The following is a 15,813-nucleotide window of genomic DNA, read 5'->3' as shown; positions in this document are numbered from 1 at the left end:
GACCGGATGGAGAAGAAAAGAGAAAAAGAACGAAAAAGAATCTGAGAAGTCACCTGTGAGTCACTCAATGTAAATTTTTATTCTCCCTGTGACTCATCAGTACTGTAGTCACTGTATGATCTGCAGCGAGATGACGAATGGTAGCATTCTTTTTTGTTAAACAGCAACTCCCAACATATCCTAACAATTGTTCAGGCTGTACTGGGAGCTGTCATTTTTGGTTGTACAAATTTATACGTCAGGGGTTAAACTGAATTTGCAAATGATCTCTGTACTGAACTGTATTTGTTATGGTGCTGTATATATGTACTGAGCTTTGTTCTGGTGCTGTATATATGTACTGAGCTTTTTTCTGGTGCTGTACATATGTACTGAGCTTTGTTCTGGTGGTGTATAAATGTACTGAGCTTTGTTCTGGTGCTGTATAAATGTACTGAGCTTGGTTCTGGTGCTGTATAAATGTACTGAGCTTAATTCTGGTGCTGTACTTATGTACTGAGCTTGGTTCTGGTGCTGTATATATGTACTGAGCTTGGTTCTGGTGTTGTATTTATGTATTGAGCTTGGCTCTGCTGCTGTATATATTTAATGAGCTTGTTTCTTTGGCTGTATTTATGTACTGAGCTATATACAACACCAGAACCAGGCTCAGTACATATATACAGCCCCAGAACCAAGCTCAGTACATCTATACACCACCAGAACCAAACCCAGTACATAAATACAGTGACAGAACCAAGATCCGATATATAGAAAAATTGCAGAGGCAATAGGAACATGTTTTTTTCCCAACTACTTACTAACTAACTAATAGAATAGGATAGTACAATAAATGAAATACCTTTATTAAATTAGGGACAAACAACATGAAAATTTAAAACTACAATATGTACTAGCACATGCAATTTTCAGACATAAATATGTCTATAGAACATGAGAGATATAAACCAATGCAAAGTTGACACTGAGTATAAATGCTAGCTATAGTCATTTATATGAAGAATCAGCTCCAGTTAACATTGCGCTAAAAGCCTAGCATAGCGCCCCCCCCCCCCCCGAAATGTTTCGCAGCATGTGGATGAGATTTAACAAGTCTCATCCACATGCTGCGTAAAAATTCTGAGCAGAAATTGACCTGCGGTGTGTATTTTTCGGATCGCAGCATGTCAATTCCTGCTGTGGAAAGTGGACAGAATTGCTGCGTTTTTCAGAGGCGATGTCACCATCTCCTAGCATTGTGAAAATGGGTTTTGTAGTCAAACAAAAATAAAGCTCCCTGTCCCTAAAATTTAAAAAAAATAAAAAACTTTTCTATATACTAGCACTTACCTGACAGAATCTTTTCTGTTCCAATGCCACATTAGCATGCCGATTCAGTCACCATACTGTGCGGGGAAGTAGGCAAAGAGGAGCGAGAAGGTGGAAGCAAGTGGGTAAGTGAAAAGCATAGCACAGCAAGCGATGCTGTTTCCGGAACTTGGGAGTTTTACGGAAGTAGCACAAATCGCTGTGCTACGATGCTTCCATAACTCCCATTCACTTCTATGGAAGTTACAGAAACAGTGGAGCTCAGCTGTTTCCATAATCCTGGCTACCTTGCCACTGAGTCTCCCCCTGGATGCATTGGCTAGTACCCTTCTAACCAGGCAGAGAAGGGGTCAGAACCCGCAACTATCAGACCCACATCTATCAGACATTTATGGCATATTCAATGGGATGGTAATACCTCTTTAAATGAAGAGAACAGTAGACTGAAATGGAACAAATCTGTAATGGTGCATTATCATCAGTTTAAAAGACAGGAGATTAACAACTTCATCATACTATTATCATACATAGATTCTGTTAATAGTAAACTGCGAATAGGATTGTTTTAGAAAAACTTTTTTCACTCGTCTTTATTTATTTTCATAAACCGCTAAAGAGATACAAAGAAAGTATGACATAAATATGTAAGAAAATGTTACCAGGAACAAGTATACACCTATACAAAATAGACAGACGGATAGGAAAATTTGACTCGCAGGTCTATTTGTTACTATGTTTCCATATTGTTTATATTTTTATTAGACTTAGGCTTGTTTTCACGTGGCGGCATTTTAGGACCTCTATTACAGCCGGAACACCCAGACCCCCTACCAAATTAAAGTCCTATAGTAATCTAAGTTTAGTTCATAAGATCCGCGGAGTGGGGGGTGTGACAGTAATAAGGTCTCTATTGTGGTGTCATGGTTGAGTTTCTACAGGTGTCTGTCTCCCATGATGCACAAAATAAAATAGCCTGCAGTGATACTGTACTCTACTAGATAACAAAACTGAAAACATGAAGCAGTAAGTCAATGTGATCTGTTACAAGATTAACTAAAACTGATTCTTCACATTTATCATGGATCCTTTTAAATCAGAACCAATGACTCCAATGTGAACAGAACCTAAGGCTGTCACTAAATACAGACTTTTTGTCCCACTACAGCTGCAATACCAACTGTTGCATGTATTTGCAGATTATAAGGATGCATCAAGTTGTGCAGCATTCAAAACTTGAGACGATTTTTCTGCAGTTTTAAAAAAGTCACTCTGCTTTTTTCACTTATAGAGAATATGAATGCGCCAGTTGGAACATTCATGCGACTTTGTGAAACAAAATAGTAACTTTTTATGAAAACAAAGACATGGTGTGGAAGAAGTTGCACAACTAGGGCTTCGTTCACATCTGCGTCAGGGTTCCGTTCTGACGTTCCATCGGAGCTTCCTGTCAGAACGGAACCCTGACTGAAACAAACAGAAACCATAGGTTTCCGTTGGCATCACCATTGACTTCAGTGGTGACGGATCCGGTGCAAATGGTTTCCGTTTGTCTCAGTTGTGCAAGGATGCCGTCGTTTTGACTAAATGAATACCGTATAAATGAATACCGTAGTTGACTAGGTATTCAAACCTATGGTTTCAGTTTGTTTCAGTCAGGGTTCCGTTCTGACGGGAAGCTTAGGGTATGTGCACACACACTAATTACGTCCGTAATTGACGGACGTATTTCGGCTGCAAGTCCCGGACCGAACACAGTGCAGGGAGCCGGGCTCCTAGCATCATACTTATGTACGATGTTAGGAGTCCCTGCCTCTCCGTGGAACTACTGTCCCGTACTGTAATCATGTTTTCAGTACGGGACAGTTGTCCTGCAGCGAGGCAGGGACTCCTAGCATCGTACATAACTATGATGCTAGGAGCCCGGCTCCCTGCACTGTGTTCGGTCCGGTACTTGCGGCCGAAATACGTCCGTCAATTACGGACGTAATTAGTGTGTGTGCACATACCCTAAGACAGAACACCAGAACGGAACCCTGATGCAGATGTGAACGAAGCCTGAAGTTGTCTATATGGCGTACCGAAGTCATACATGTAATAGAATCTGTGAAAGAGTCACATTACAAAAGTCTGTGTATCCCCAGATTTACTGGAATAAAAAAAAAACTTGCACATAGTGGCCTAAAAAGAACCTTCATTAATTTGTACATAATGAATTAATAATTTTATCTAGTACATCATTTTCCATTTTACATCTAGTAGTGATACACAGGACGTAAACTTTCAAATGTCCATGGTGATCCACTACTATTATGGTTTCTTGGGAATCCATAACTGTCCACATTAACAAATGGTGCATGGGGGTACCTGTTGGAGGCACTGATACTGTGATGGTGAGAAAAGGACAGTGGCTGCATTGCAATGGAGACAGGAAATGATATGCTATCTAAGGTGGAAATATCTGCATTTGTAAAATCTGTGGCAAAAATGGCACTGCTTGTGATAGGAGATGGTGGGGAAACAGCAGATAGTCCTGGAATAAAGCAAAGAAACATACAAAACATTGAGTAAAATTGGTTAATATCTTCATTCTGCTTTCACTGAAGTAGCCTGTAGAATGTGTTAATTAACAAGGCCTCAGTAAGCTTACAGACAGAGATTGCAGACATTAAAGGAACACTTATAATCTATATACAGGCTTCAGAGCCAATACGGAACATGCACACTAAAAGCAACCCTTTATAAGGGAAACACATACATAATAGTACAAGTCCCTTCGCTGCCAATCCTCGACAGCAAAGTGAAGTAAGAGAGGTCTTACATGGTCTTTCACAAGGAGCTACGTATGGGAATGAGCGCTCGTTACTACGATTGCTCGTCCCCATACATGTCTATCATGTCAGCAGCACGTCTCCCTGTTTACACAGGGAGATGTGCTGCCAACAACGATAATATCTTCGACATTTAAAATGTTACAAACAGCCAATTTACGAGCGATCGCTCGTTCATTGGCTGATTGTTTCCCTGTTTACACAGGGCAATGATCGGGAATGAGCGTTCCATGAACGCTTGTTTGCCTGATAATTGGCCTGTGTAAAAGGGCCTTGAGTTAAAGAGGACCTGTCATGGTTTGTTTTTTGTAAACCATATATCCCCTTATTCCTGGCATCCGTTTTTTCCCCTCCCGTTGTCCCGCTACAGTCCCTGCTTCGCAGGGCGTCTAATATGCTAATTTTGAGTAAAGGTACAGAGAGAAGGAGACCTCATCTCTCCTCAGTAGGCATTGCCTCTTGCATCAATGTGACGCTGTCAAATCAAAGCAGGTCTTCTGCATCACTTTGAGGCTGTCCACTCTGCTCCACTTGTTATCGATCACATCCAATACATAAACTTAGATTTGATCTATAACAGGTGGATCCTGCTTGTCTCTGACCAGCTATCACCGAAGCCGTCAGTCTCGCTGACCTGACGGATTGGGGATTGAGCGCAAGATACTGCTTCAAAGTTTCTGAGATACATAGACGATATATCTCAAAAAGTTACTTTTTTTCCAAATAAAAAACAATTAAAAAGTTGCTTTAAATCCTCTAATACATGGTTTATTTTATTTTTTTAAATGTGCTCAAAGGTTTACATAGCCTTTAAAACACGACTCTTTAATAAGACCTAACATAACACCTAAATTGATTAATATTACTGCCTGTCACTCCTTATTTCTACCCTTTTCTTACATTTTCTCCAGTTCTCTGATCTCTTAACATGGGCATACATAACACCTTTGTGTTTACAGTGAACCATGGCTCTTTCTACCTGGTATACCAGCACTTTATCCATATTTATTGATTTGTCACTGTGTTTACTGCTGTGAAATATTATTTCCCCAGTTCATTATATATTGTTAACTTGTGGGCTGTATCTTCTATTGAACACTATGGTGTTGTTGTATCATCTAAAATATTGTACAGTATAGTGGAATTATGTTCGCACATTATGAAGAAATTGAGTGCTATTAAAATAACTTACTAATTAAACAATATTTGAATGCAATCTCTCTCTTCTACTCAATATCTACCGGTAGGTGTCCGGTACACTCAGGTCACCCTGCCATTAATGTTGCAAGTACATAGCTATATCTGTGTTTATGTTACTGCACAACTCTTACTTGCTGGAGCTTCTTCTGCTGTAAATGGTGGGGAACTGCTGGAGTGAAGTTTATAAGAGGAGATTCTATCTAGTCCAAAGGTTGTCGAGTCCATCATTGGTTGTCTCTGTAAGAAAAAACAAAATAAAAACAGTGACACTGTACATTACTGGAACAACTGATTCTATTTTTTTTATAGCTTATGTATGTCCTATTTTATTTATTTATTCATTTATATAGGACCAACATATTCTGCAGTAATTGACATAGATTGTCAGCACTCACATCGGTCCCTGTCGCCATTGGGGCTCACAATCTAAGTTCCAAATTAACCTTTCAGTATTTTTTGGGGAGTATGGGAGGAAACTGGAGTACTTGGAGGAAATACATGAAAACACGGGGAGAACATACAAACTCCGTGCAGATGTTGTCCTTGGTTGGATTCAAACCCAGGTTCCTAATGCTGCAAAACAATAGTGCCAACCAGTGAGCCATCATGCTGCACTATTAAACTTCTCCGTGGTGATGTGCTGTATAGTTTTTAGTGCATATACACATAGGGAGCAGTTTTTTTATGTCCAGTAAGACATTTTATGTAAATAAGTTATTGCTGAGGTCAGATATGAGGTGAAAGCATTCAGCACCTACTGTACCTGAGAGTTTAATACAGGAGATAATGGGAAAACAACATGATCTCACAAATTTTGAAGGTGAGATGTTAAAACATGTATTTCCAATTCTGGCTTCATAGTGCAGGGGTATTGGGGCATATACTCTAGCATTGATACAAGTAAGCATTGCCAATGGGAAAATCCATTTTAATTTGTTTGTTTTTGGCTAATCCAATATGGTTTCTTGTCAACTGAAATGAAAGAACTTTATAAGCTGCAATGACAGGGTTTGTGGCTTTTTTTTATTCAGCACTTTGAACTGTGTTTTTTTCTAAAATGCTGTGTGTAAAGGCACCCTTAATATAATTTTCTGCAAAGGCTTCAATCGTTTTTTTCTCAGCATGTAATAAAGCACAGCCTTTAAAGTTCTCACAGTTTTCTAGTACTTGTGACGCTGAAGATAAAATTTGAGCGGTTTTTAGTGGTTTTGTTTTCTTGTGTGCAATAGCAAGGTAGCTCTCAATTTCTTACTACAGCTTAATATAAAGCTTGGTGTATGTGAATTGGCAGGTAAATACTTGGCAGAAAAGGCTCATGTATTATTCACCCTATGGGCTGCACCTCTGGGTATTAGCCCAGTTTATCTTCCTCTTTCTCCGATAGATTCTGAAGGGAATTACAGTTCTGCCTAAGAAATTCAATTGTTCTGAACAAACTGTTATTAATTATATAATATAATATATAATATCTAATAATACTTCATACCCATGTGAGTGCTGATATATCCTGGAGGGTTTTTTTGTTTTTTCATTTCTGCTGTTATTAATTATACATTATGCCATTAATATTACCTGTGGTGAAAGGTAGTCACTCAGCATTGACGAATGAAATGTGGCAATTCCATGTGTTATATTTCCAAAATGTGGAACTATTAATGTTTGCCTTGAATCTGTAAAGATAAATCGAATAACTATTAAAGCCAATATCAATTTTATCATGCCCACTGGAAAGCACTAGCGGTGCACTAACATTTAACCCCACGCCTAACCTGTTTATTTGAATATTGTCATTTGGGCACCATATTACTTGAAAAAATTACACCGGTCTTTCACAACAAAAAGCAGCGGGGAGCCATCATTAATGAGCCCTGATGGGGGCAGAAAGCTTTTCAAAGGAGGTAGATAGATGATATTCATCTACAGGGGCCTACCAGATTTCTCAGTGACAACTGCAGACCATAAAGGATGATAGATATCTGAACACCTGATACTGAAATTGACCGTTGCTATGCACTGGCCCAGGGAATTTCCTGCAGATATCATTTATAGTCATAAAAAACAACAATGATTTTAGGTAAGAAATATGAAACACTGGCTTCCACCTTTTAAAGTGTCTTCTCAAATATATATATATATATATATATATATATATATATATTTGTTACCTAAATTGATAACCTATACAAGCAGGATAATAGAGGTGTGTAATAAATTTACATTCCTCATGGCTGCCCTTCTTATAAACCATTTGTAGTCTCTCTGCCCAGGGATGCCAGCGTGCTCTGCTCTATCCTCCTCCCTGGCCTACATGGACCCCGCTGGCAAAACCAAGACGGCGATTCAAGTTATGAAAGATGATATACGAAACGTCCGATTACGCCAGGTTCAGCTGCTACAGGCGGTTAACACCATCGCCAATTGCCTGGACATCGCTCCTGTTCCTACTCAGTCACTCCCTGGTCTTCCTCCGTAATATGCCTACTATACAGACCTGTTCAGCAGAAGGAGGCTGAGACCTTACCTCCGCATCGCCCATATGACTGTCCAATAGAGTTGCTCCCTGGGACATCACCTTATCGTGGATGGGTATATACTCTCTCTCTCTGCCTGAGACCCAATCCATGTTGGCATATGTCAAGGAAAATCTCGAAAGGGGGTTTATTAGAAAGTCAACGTTTCCAGCCTGAGACAGATTTTTCTTTGTAGGGAAAAAAGATGGATTCCCTCCAGCCCTGCATTGACTATCGTAGTCTAAATAAGATCACTGTCAAAAACAAGTACCCCTTGCCATTTATCTCTGAGCTCTTCAACCGTATTCGTGGAGCCAAGGTTTTCACTAAGCTGGATCTCCGTATCTTCATGGGGCTTATAACTTGATCTGTATCCGCAAGGGTGTCGAGTGGAAAACTGCATTCAACATTCGAGACGCCACTATGAATATCTCGTGATGCCCTTCGGTTTGTGTATTGCTCCAGCTGTGTTCCAGGAATTTATAAACGATATATTCTGGGATCTGTTGTATGTCTGCGTGGTGGTTTATCTGGATGACATCTTGATCTACTCACCTGATCTGACGACACAGGAACCATGTTTGCCAAGTTCGGTCACAGTTAAGGGGGGGGGAACAACCTATACACTAAATTGGAGAAATGCATTGTTGAAAAAAACAATTCTTGCTCTCCCTGGGCTATATTGTCTCTGATCATGGACTCCAGATGGATCCAGGGAAGTGAAGTCCTGTCGCAAAGGGTTCGTGGATCCACTGGGCCGTACCGTCTTGGCGGTATGGCAGCTGGCCAAGAGGACGCAGGTCAAAGTCCATAGTTCGTATAGGGTACCTGTGGCAGCTCGGACAGTAGCGAGGCAGGCTAGGCAGGAACTTGGCAGCAGGTGGACGTCAGGTGTGGAGAGGCAGGTCAGGCGTGGAATACAGCACAGCACGGCTACAGCAAGCACGACACTAGATTCAGGATACAGGAACAGGAAACCGGAACAGGAACAGGAAACCACTGGGAGCAGGAAACACTAGGGGGCCATTTGCAAGATAGACTAGGGATACAACAACAAAGCTCAGGCATAGAACTAGGGGGCTGGTCCCCTCTTATAGTCCAGAGTACTCACAGGTCAAAGGTCAGGAACGAGGTCCGGTGCGTGCGCTGCCCCTTTAAGAGCGGGCACGAGCGTGTGTGCGCGCACCCTATGGGTTCCGGCATTGGTGAGTAGACGCGAGCGCTGGCTTCTCCTGAGGAGCAGGCTGGGGCCAGCGCTTGCTGACTCGTGGCTGCGGCTGTCAGGGGAGGAACGGAGCTGACAGCCCGCAGCCACGGACATGACAAGTCCGTTCTAGATTGGCCTCGCCCTCAAGGTCTTCATGCTATATGAAGGTTTCTGGGTTTTGCAAACTTCTACAGACAATTTATCCCTAACTTTTCCTCGCTTAGCGCTCCCATCTCTGCCCTCACCAAAAAGGGAGCGAATGCAAAAGGAGTGGCCCCCTAAAGCTGAATCAGCTTTCTCCAATTGGTGTGGGAGCACACCTCTTCAACAGAAACTCTAAGGGAAAAGCTGGCTCCTGTGGCTTTTTCTCTAAACTGTTCTCGGCAGCGGAGAGGAACTATTCTATTGGAGATCCTGAGCTTCTAGCCATCAAGTTGGCCCTAGATTAGTGGAGACAGCTGTTGGAAAGTTCCGAACACCAAGTTGTCATTTACACAGATCACAAGAACCTTACCTACTTACAGTTGGCACAACGATTAAATCCACGTTAAGTCAGGTGGTTGCTTTTCTTTGCTAGGTTTAATTTTCGACTTCCAGCGGACAAAAATGCCAAGGCAGATGCTTTATCCCGCTCGTTTGAAACAACCGACCATAAAGAGGATCTACAGAACATCATTGACCTCTCATGCATAATAGCTGTTACTCCTCTGCAGATCAAAGACATTTCTCCAGGGAAAACCTTTGTCCCTCCTGCAGACAAAATTCTCTCCTGGGATCACAACTCCAAGTTGGCAGGTCATTCTGGCATTCAAAAAACCCGGTATTTCATCACCTGCCACTATTGGTGGCCCATGCTACCTAAGGATGTCCAGGACTTTGTCTCCATCTGTACCCAAAAAAAAGTTATGAAGAAGATGAGTTAAAGATGCAGTATAATATGCGGTAACGGCACCAGGCTTGGAAGAAGAAGAACGGGTTTTCTAAGGTATTTTTCAAAGGTACTCTTTATTAGAATGACAACGCGTTTCTGGACCGAACCGGTCCCTTCGTCAGGTCTGTAACACCAAAGGGACCGGTTCGGTCCAGAAACGCATTGTCGTTCTAATAAAGAGTACCTTTGCAAAATACCTTAGAAAACCCGTTCTTCTTCCAAGCCTGGCGCCGTTACCGCATAGGATACTGCATCTTTTACTCATCACTTCATCACACATTTGTTCCCTGCAAGGAGGATTCATCCACCGAGGGACCGCAGTGGGTGGCAGCTGGCAAAGATATTGTTCATTCTACAAATAGTCTCGGAGGAGCGCCGCTGTTCCCTCAACATATTTTTCACAATTGTGCAAAACAAAGTTACTCAAAGCCTGCGGGTCTACGCCAACCTTGCCAGCATATTGACATGGATTTTATTACAGATCTTCCTCCCTCTGCTGGATATACCACTGTCTGGGTCATTGTAGATCGTTTTTCCAAGATGGCACATTTCATCCCTCAGTCTGGTCTTCCCTCAGCTCCTCGGTTGGCAAATCTCTTTATTTAGCATGTCTTTCATCTGCATGGATTGCACATCTCCACATTGTCTCTGATCATGGTGTCCAGTTCACATCCAAATTCTGGAGAGCACTGTGTAAACTTCTGGATGTAAAACTGGACTTCTCTTCTGCGTACCACCCACAATCCAATGGCCAAGTTGAACGAATTAATCAAGTGCTCGAAAACTATCTCCGCTATTTCCTGTGTCCCACAAACTTACATCTGCCTGCTACCCTCAAAGTTCCCAACTCCTTCCACGTATGTCTCCTGAGATCTGTAGTTCTCAACCAGTACAGCATGCATGCTAACTCTACATCTGCTCCCAGCAGTTCCTCAGATGTCTTCGAGGTCAAGGAGATGCTGGACTACAATAAAGTAGGAGGGAAGACCTTTTATCTTGTGCACTGGAAAGGTTTTGGTCCTAAGGAGAAATCCTGGGAACCTTAAGAGAATATTGATGCCCCTGCGCTCATCAAAAAATTCCTCTTACGATTTGGACCTAAGAAGAGGGGGCGTAAGGGGGGCGGGACTATAGCGCAGGCGGCCATGGGTCTCACCTACCCCAGCAGTCGCCAGCTTATTTATCCACATTGCCGGCATCTCCCTGCCCAGAGATGCCGGCGCGCTCTGCTCTCTCCTCCTCCCCCGGCCTATGCCCATCGGGTGCTCGTCCCAGCTCTTAAAGGGCCAGCGCGCGCACCAGAAATATTGCCCCCAGCCTATCCCAGCATACCTTGGACCATTTAAGGAACTCTGCCCACTTCCTCAGGGCCTGAGCAATGTTAATTCTAACTCAGAGTTAGTCTGCGAAGGTTCCCTGTAACTTGTGTCCGTTGCTATCCTGTATCTGCGTCCAGTGCTGTTTCCCGAGTCCAGTGACCATGCCAGTGTCCGTGGCCAGTCCAGAGTCCGTGACAAGTCCTGGTTCCAGCAATCCAGTACAAGCCAGCTTCCAGTAAATCTGGCACAAGCTTGCTTCCAGTTATCCAGCACCAGCCTACCTCCAGCTATCCTGCACAAGCCTGCTTCCAGCTACCGAGCACAAGCCTGCTTCCAGTAATCCGGCACCAGCTATCAAGGTACAATCTGCTATTGACTTTCCTATACCTGTCTGGCCAGCAGCTACTCCCTTATAGCAGAGTAGCCCAGTGAGTCCACATACCCAATGGATGTTACACCATTTATGTTGCCTTTATTATGTAAAGGGTGATAGCATAGGAGCTATTGCAATGGCTGCTGATGCCCCCCATGCATGAAAGAAACGCATTTGGCCCAGAAACTTAAATCTAACTAATACTTGCTACTGTTCATAGAGTTATCTTATTTGGCAAATAATCAGAATTAAACAATGTAATGACATTTATAATTGTGATTAATTCATGAATAAAATGTATACGTTTCATGAAACACAAAGGGTTTACCTTCGTCACCTGAGAGCTGTATGTCTATTTTCATTTTTTCTTCACGTCTCCACTTAGCTCTTCTGTTTGAAAACCAAATCTATGAAAAGATAAAAAAATGATATCACTAATATTGCCTATTTGCACCATGTTCAATAAAGTTTTCTTAAAGTTTTCTTTTCAATAATGTTTCTTAGCCAAACTACTAAATGTTACCCTAAGGCCACCACTTCTTACCTATAACCTAACAAGTCAAGCAGTATATGTACTGCAGACCAAATCTTTCATTTTCCTACAAAAATTAAATCACAACCCTTTGGGTATGTTCACTTGACTTATTTTCAGGCGGAAAAATTCGAGGCCGATTTCAAAAGAAATCAGCCTCTGAGGACCTAGCGTTTTTGGAGCAGAATTTCAAAGCATGTTTTTTCAAATTGTTTTTAGCTTTGTTATTGGCAATGTTGAAAATCTGATTTCAAAACGCCTCAAGAAGTGACATGCGCTTTTTTTTTCCACGCGTATTTTTATTAGGCGTTTTTTCAAACAGGGGCGTAAAATAATGCCTTTTATGAACTACACAGCAGTTTATGCGTGAAAACAATGAAAGACTGTTTGAAAGCGTTTTCAAAGTCTATGTCGGAGTGTAATGTGGGCATTTTTACGCTCTGAAATTTGCTGGAAAAAATGCTGTGTGAACGTGCCCTTTGACTACGGGCACAGCTTGTTTTCATCTAACATGAACACCCTCGTTCAGATGAACTCCTGAGTCGTTTCTCCACAAGAAATTTGTTTTACTTGTACACTATGCAGATTTTACCTTTCCTGTTTAAAAGCTACATGAATTTATCAGGTCTCCAGATAACATTAACATGTGCTTCTGTTCTCTTTCGTGTATAAAATTACTGCAATATGTTAATGACTCTGTATTAAATTAATTCAGATTTTCCATTATTTGTAATAACTACCTCATGGACATTATTTCTTTCATCTTCTAATCTAAATAGAAGCATGAATGTGGTATCACACCTAATATACATACTCTGATGGTGACTTCAGGAAGCTCAGTTTCAGCAGCAAGCTTCTCTCTGGTAGCCAAGTCGGGATATTGAACGCCTTGAAACTCTGATACCACAGAATAGAAGAGGGTAGACAGGCTCTATTAGGGCATGACCACTACAGCCTTTGAAGTATACTTTACAGTAAAAGCAAAGAATAACATGTAATGGGTGTTAGAATGTCCTGAACGGGCATTCCTATCAGTAAACAATATCGAAAATAATCAAAGCCAAATAGCATACGTGTACACCATTTCTGTATAAACCCTTGTGCATACCTGCAAACATGACATATAATAAAGAGCACACCACATACTCAAAGTTAAAAAAAAATCACATTGGTTTCATCTCTCCCGTTATCATAAAGCCAACTTTCTCTGAACGACATTGGGGTTAATGGTATTCATGTTATTATTACTGTATGTATTTGATTTATTTTCCTTAAAATATTCATTTTATTATTAGAATGTGTATATGGAACTTAAAACCATGTCCTACACCATAGATGATCATCTACTGCTGGAAACACAATGTTTTGTTTTTTTGTTTTGCATGAATGTATAGGGTACAATACTGCCAAGTTATTCATCTCCCTGTATAGCTATATAGCTTTGTTTGTTTGTTTGTTTTTTACACTTTTATCCAACATTTCTATTCTGTTGACCAAAATAGCACAATCTTATGTTCCTCCAAAACATTGGCAGTACTGCAAAAGTTTGATGGCTTGCAAAGAAGTAATAACTGAAATTCAAGTTCTGTTCTGATTATCTCTAGATCTGTTGTGTAGCATACAGTTGTGCACAAATTTATCCAGTTCCCATGAATACTGCATATGTAAATACTACCAATGGGAATAAACCTGTACATGAGCTCACATGTTAGAAGCTGCAGAACTGTTTGCCGGGGTCTTGGGAGCTGGGCTAGGGGCAACCAGCTTGTCTGTTATTAGACAACCTCTTTAAAACTGAAATTACAATGAAACTTTCTTGTAATAAATAACACCTTTGATGTGGCTCCCTAGTCCCCCCTTAATAGTATTGTGCTCTAGTGGCACCAAGTATGTCATAATATTACTGAAACTTGGATCTAGGGTCAAAAGCAAATCACTGGTAGGTAATATTAGTGTGGGAGACATGTAACTTGATTATATCTTCAATAGACTTTTTTTCCCTTTACATACCCAGTGTGACTCAACACCTCCTGTCATATTTGAAATTTGCTTGTGAGTGAAAAGGTTGGGGACCTCTGATCTAGATCAGTGTTTCTCAATGTTTCTAAGCCAAGTACCCCCTACTCAAATAGAAATCAAAGCACCCCAAGGCTATGATCATACCCCAAGGCTTTGATATGACATAATGTGACCAATAGACTAACACCTTTTTCCAGAGTGTCCATTTGCTCCGTAGAAAATATGGTCCTGCTGCGTGGATGGCCTTGTGGTGATGCATTAGATGCAGCCTCAGTGTTACTTCCACAAACATCTTCACATGGAATTTCCACATTGGTTACATCCACCAAACCTACAGGAGAGCCTCAATAAAATGTATAGTTATGCTGACTTTAATTTTAGAATGGGTCAGACAAACAAATAAACCCTGGCTATGTAAACCTTTGAAATCTTATTTTTTTTTTTAATACAAATGTCTAATCAGTGTGATTGATGCAACTTTCAAAATACTTTTTATTAAAAATTATTTTTACTTTTTGAGATACAGCTGCTTTGTATCCTGTATACACAGCAGATGTATCTAGCATGAAGATCTGAATCCGTCAGTTCCGCGGGCGTGATGGGTTCAGTGTCAGTGGGTCCTACGTGTCTCTGACATGCAGGATCCACCTGTAAATCGATCACATCTAAGTTATGAACTTAGATGTGATCGATAGCAGTTCGATCCTGTGTGTCAGAGTCACGCAGGACTCGCTGTCACATAACCCATCAGTCCCGCAGACCTGACAGGAACAGGATTCAGTGCATGATATAGCTGCTCTGTATACAAGATACAAAGCAGCTGTATCTCAAAAGGTAAAAAAAAAAATCATAAAAAGAAAGTTGCATCAATTACACTGATTTAAAAAATATATATATTTCAAAGGTGTACAAAGCCTTTAAAACATATTTCCAAGAAAAAACGCTTGAGCTAAAACATATTTCCACATAGAACATAAACATAGAACCGAGTTGGCAGGTAACCGGGTTATCTCCTTAAATAGGGATTTGCAGTAGAATTAACATTGGGAAAATAAATGAGTGAAAATTCCACCCAAACCATATTTTGTAAGCAGATATGGACTTAACAATTATATATATGTATGTCATTACCAATGGGTAAGACTTCCCTGCTATGTATTTTCTTCTGTATTGGCCACTTGACTGCTTTTTAGCTCTGCTCTACTAGGGCGCAGCTCTGATGAGTAAATACACTTTAGTTGCATTGTCTATTGCAAGGGGGTACTGAGGATTGTTTGGTTCCTCAGGCATTAAGGGTCATGGTCAATAACCACCTATGATATACACATGGGTGATTTTTTGTTTGTTAGTTTATTTTCCTTTTCATTTGTAGGAGTTTTCAGGAACTTGCCCCGTATTACAACAAACAAGCCAACCTGCAAAAAATTAGATAAAAAGGTCTGTTGTATTCTTACTCCTAATGCTTCACTGGTTACCTACCTCTGAAGTGACTATGAATCTATTTTAACTATATTATAGATTGTATATTACAATTGTAACAATATCTGTTTTAAAAAAAAAACAAAAAACAGAATGTTACCAAAAGT

The 15,813-nt window shown here is 40.8% G+C and overlaps 1 protein-coding gene across 1 annotated transcript in view; it reads right to left on the bottom strand.

The window, feature by feature from the left end:
* Nucleotides 1-3,560: 3,560 nt before the first annotated feature.
* PAX4 (paired box 4) overlaps nucleotides 3,561-15,813 on the bottom strand; it is a 43,903-nt gene continuing 31,650 nt past the window's right edge. The window contains 6 exon segments of the mRNA XM_075859423.1: nucleotides 3,561-3,842; nucleotides 5,439-5,573; nucleotides 6,909-7,006; nucleotides 12,005-12,083; nucleotides 13,023-13,105; nucleotides 14,415-14,558. Coding sequence (XP_075715538.1) covers nucleotides 3,561-3,842; nucleotides 5,439-5,573; nucleotides 6,909-7,006; nucleotides 12,005-12,083; nucleotides 13,023-13,105; nucleotides 14,415-14,558 — 821 coding nt within the window.

This window comes from Rhinoderma darwinii, chromosome 3 (genome assembly GCF_050947455.1).
Source record: "Rhinoderma darwinii isolate aRhiDar2 chromosome 3, aRhiDar2.hap1, whole genome shotgun sequence".
Lineage (NCBI taxonomy): Eukaryota > Metazoa > Chordata > Amphibia > Anura > Rhinodermatidae > Rhinoderma > Rhinoderma darwinii.
This window is presented reverse-complemented; position numbering and strand designations above follow the sequence as displayed.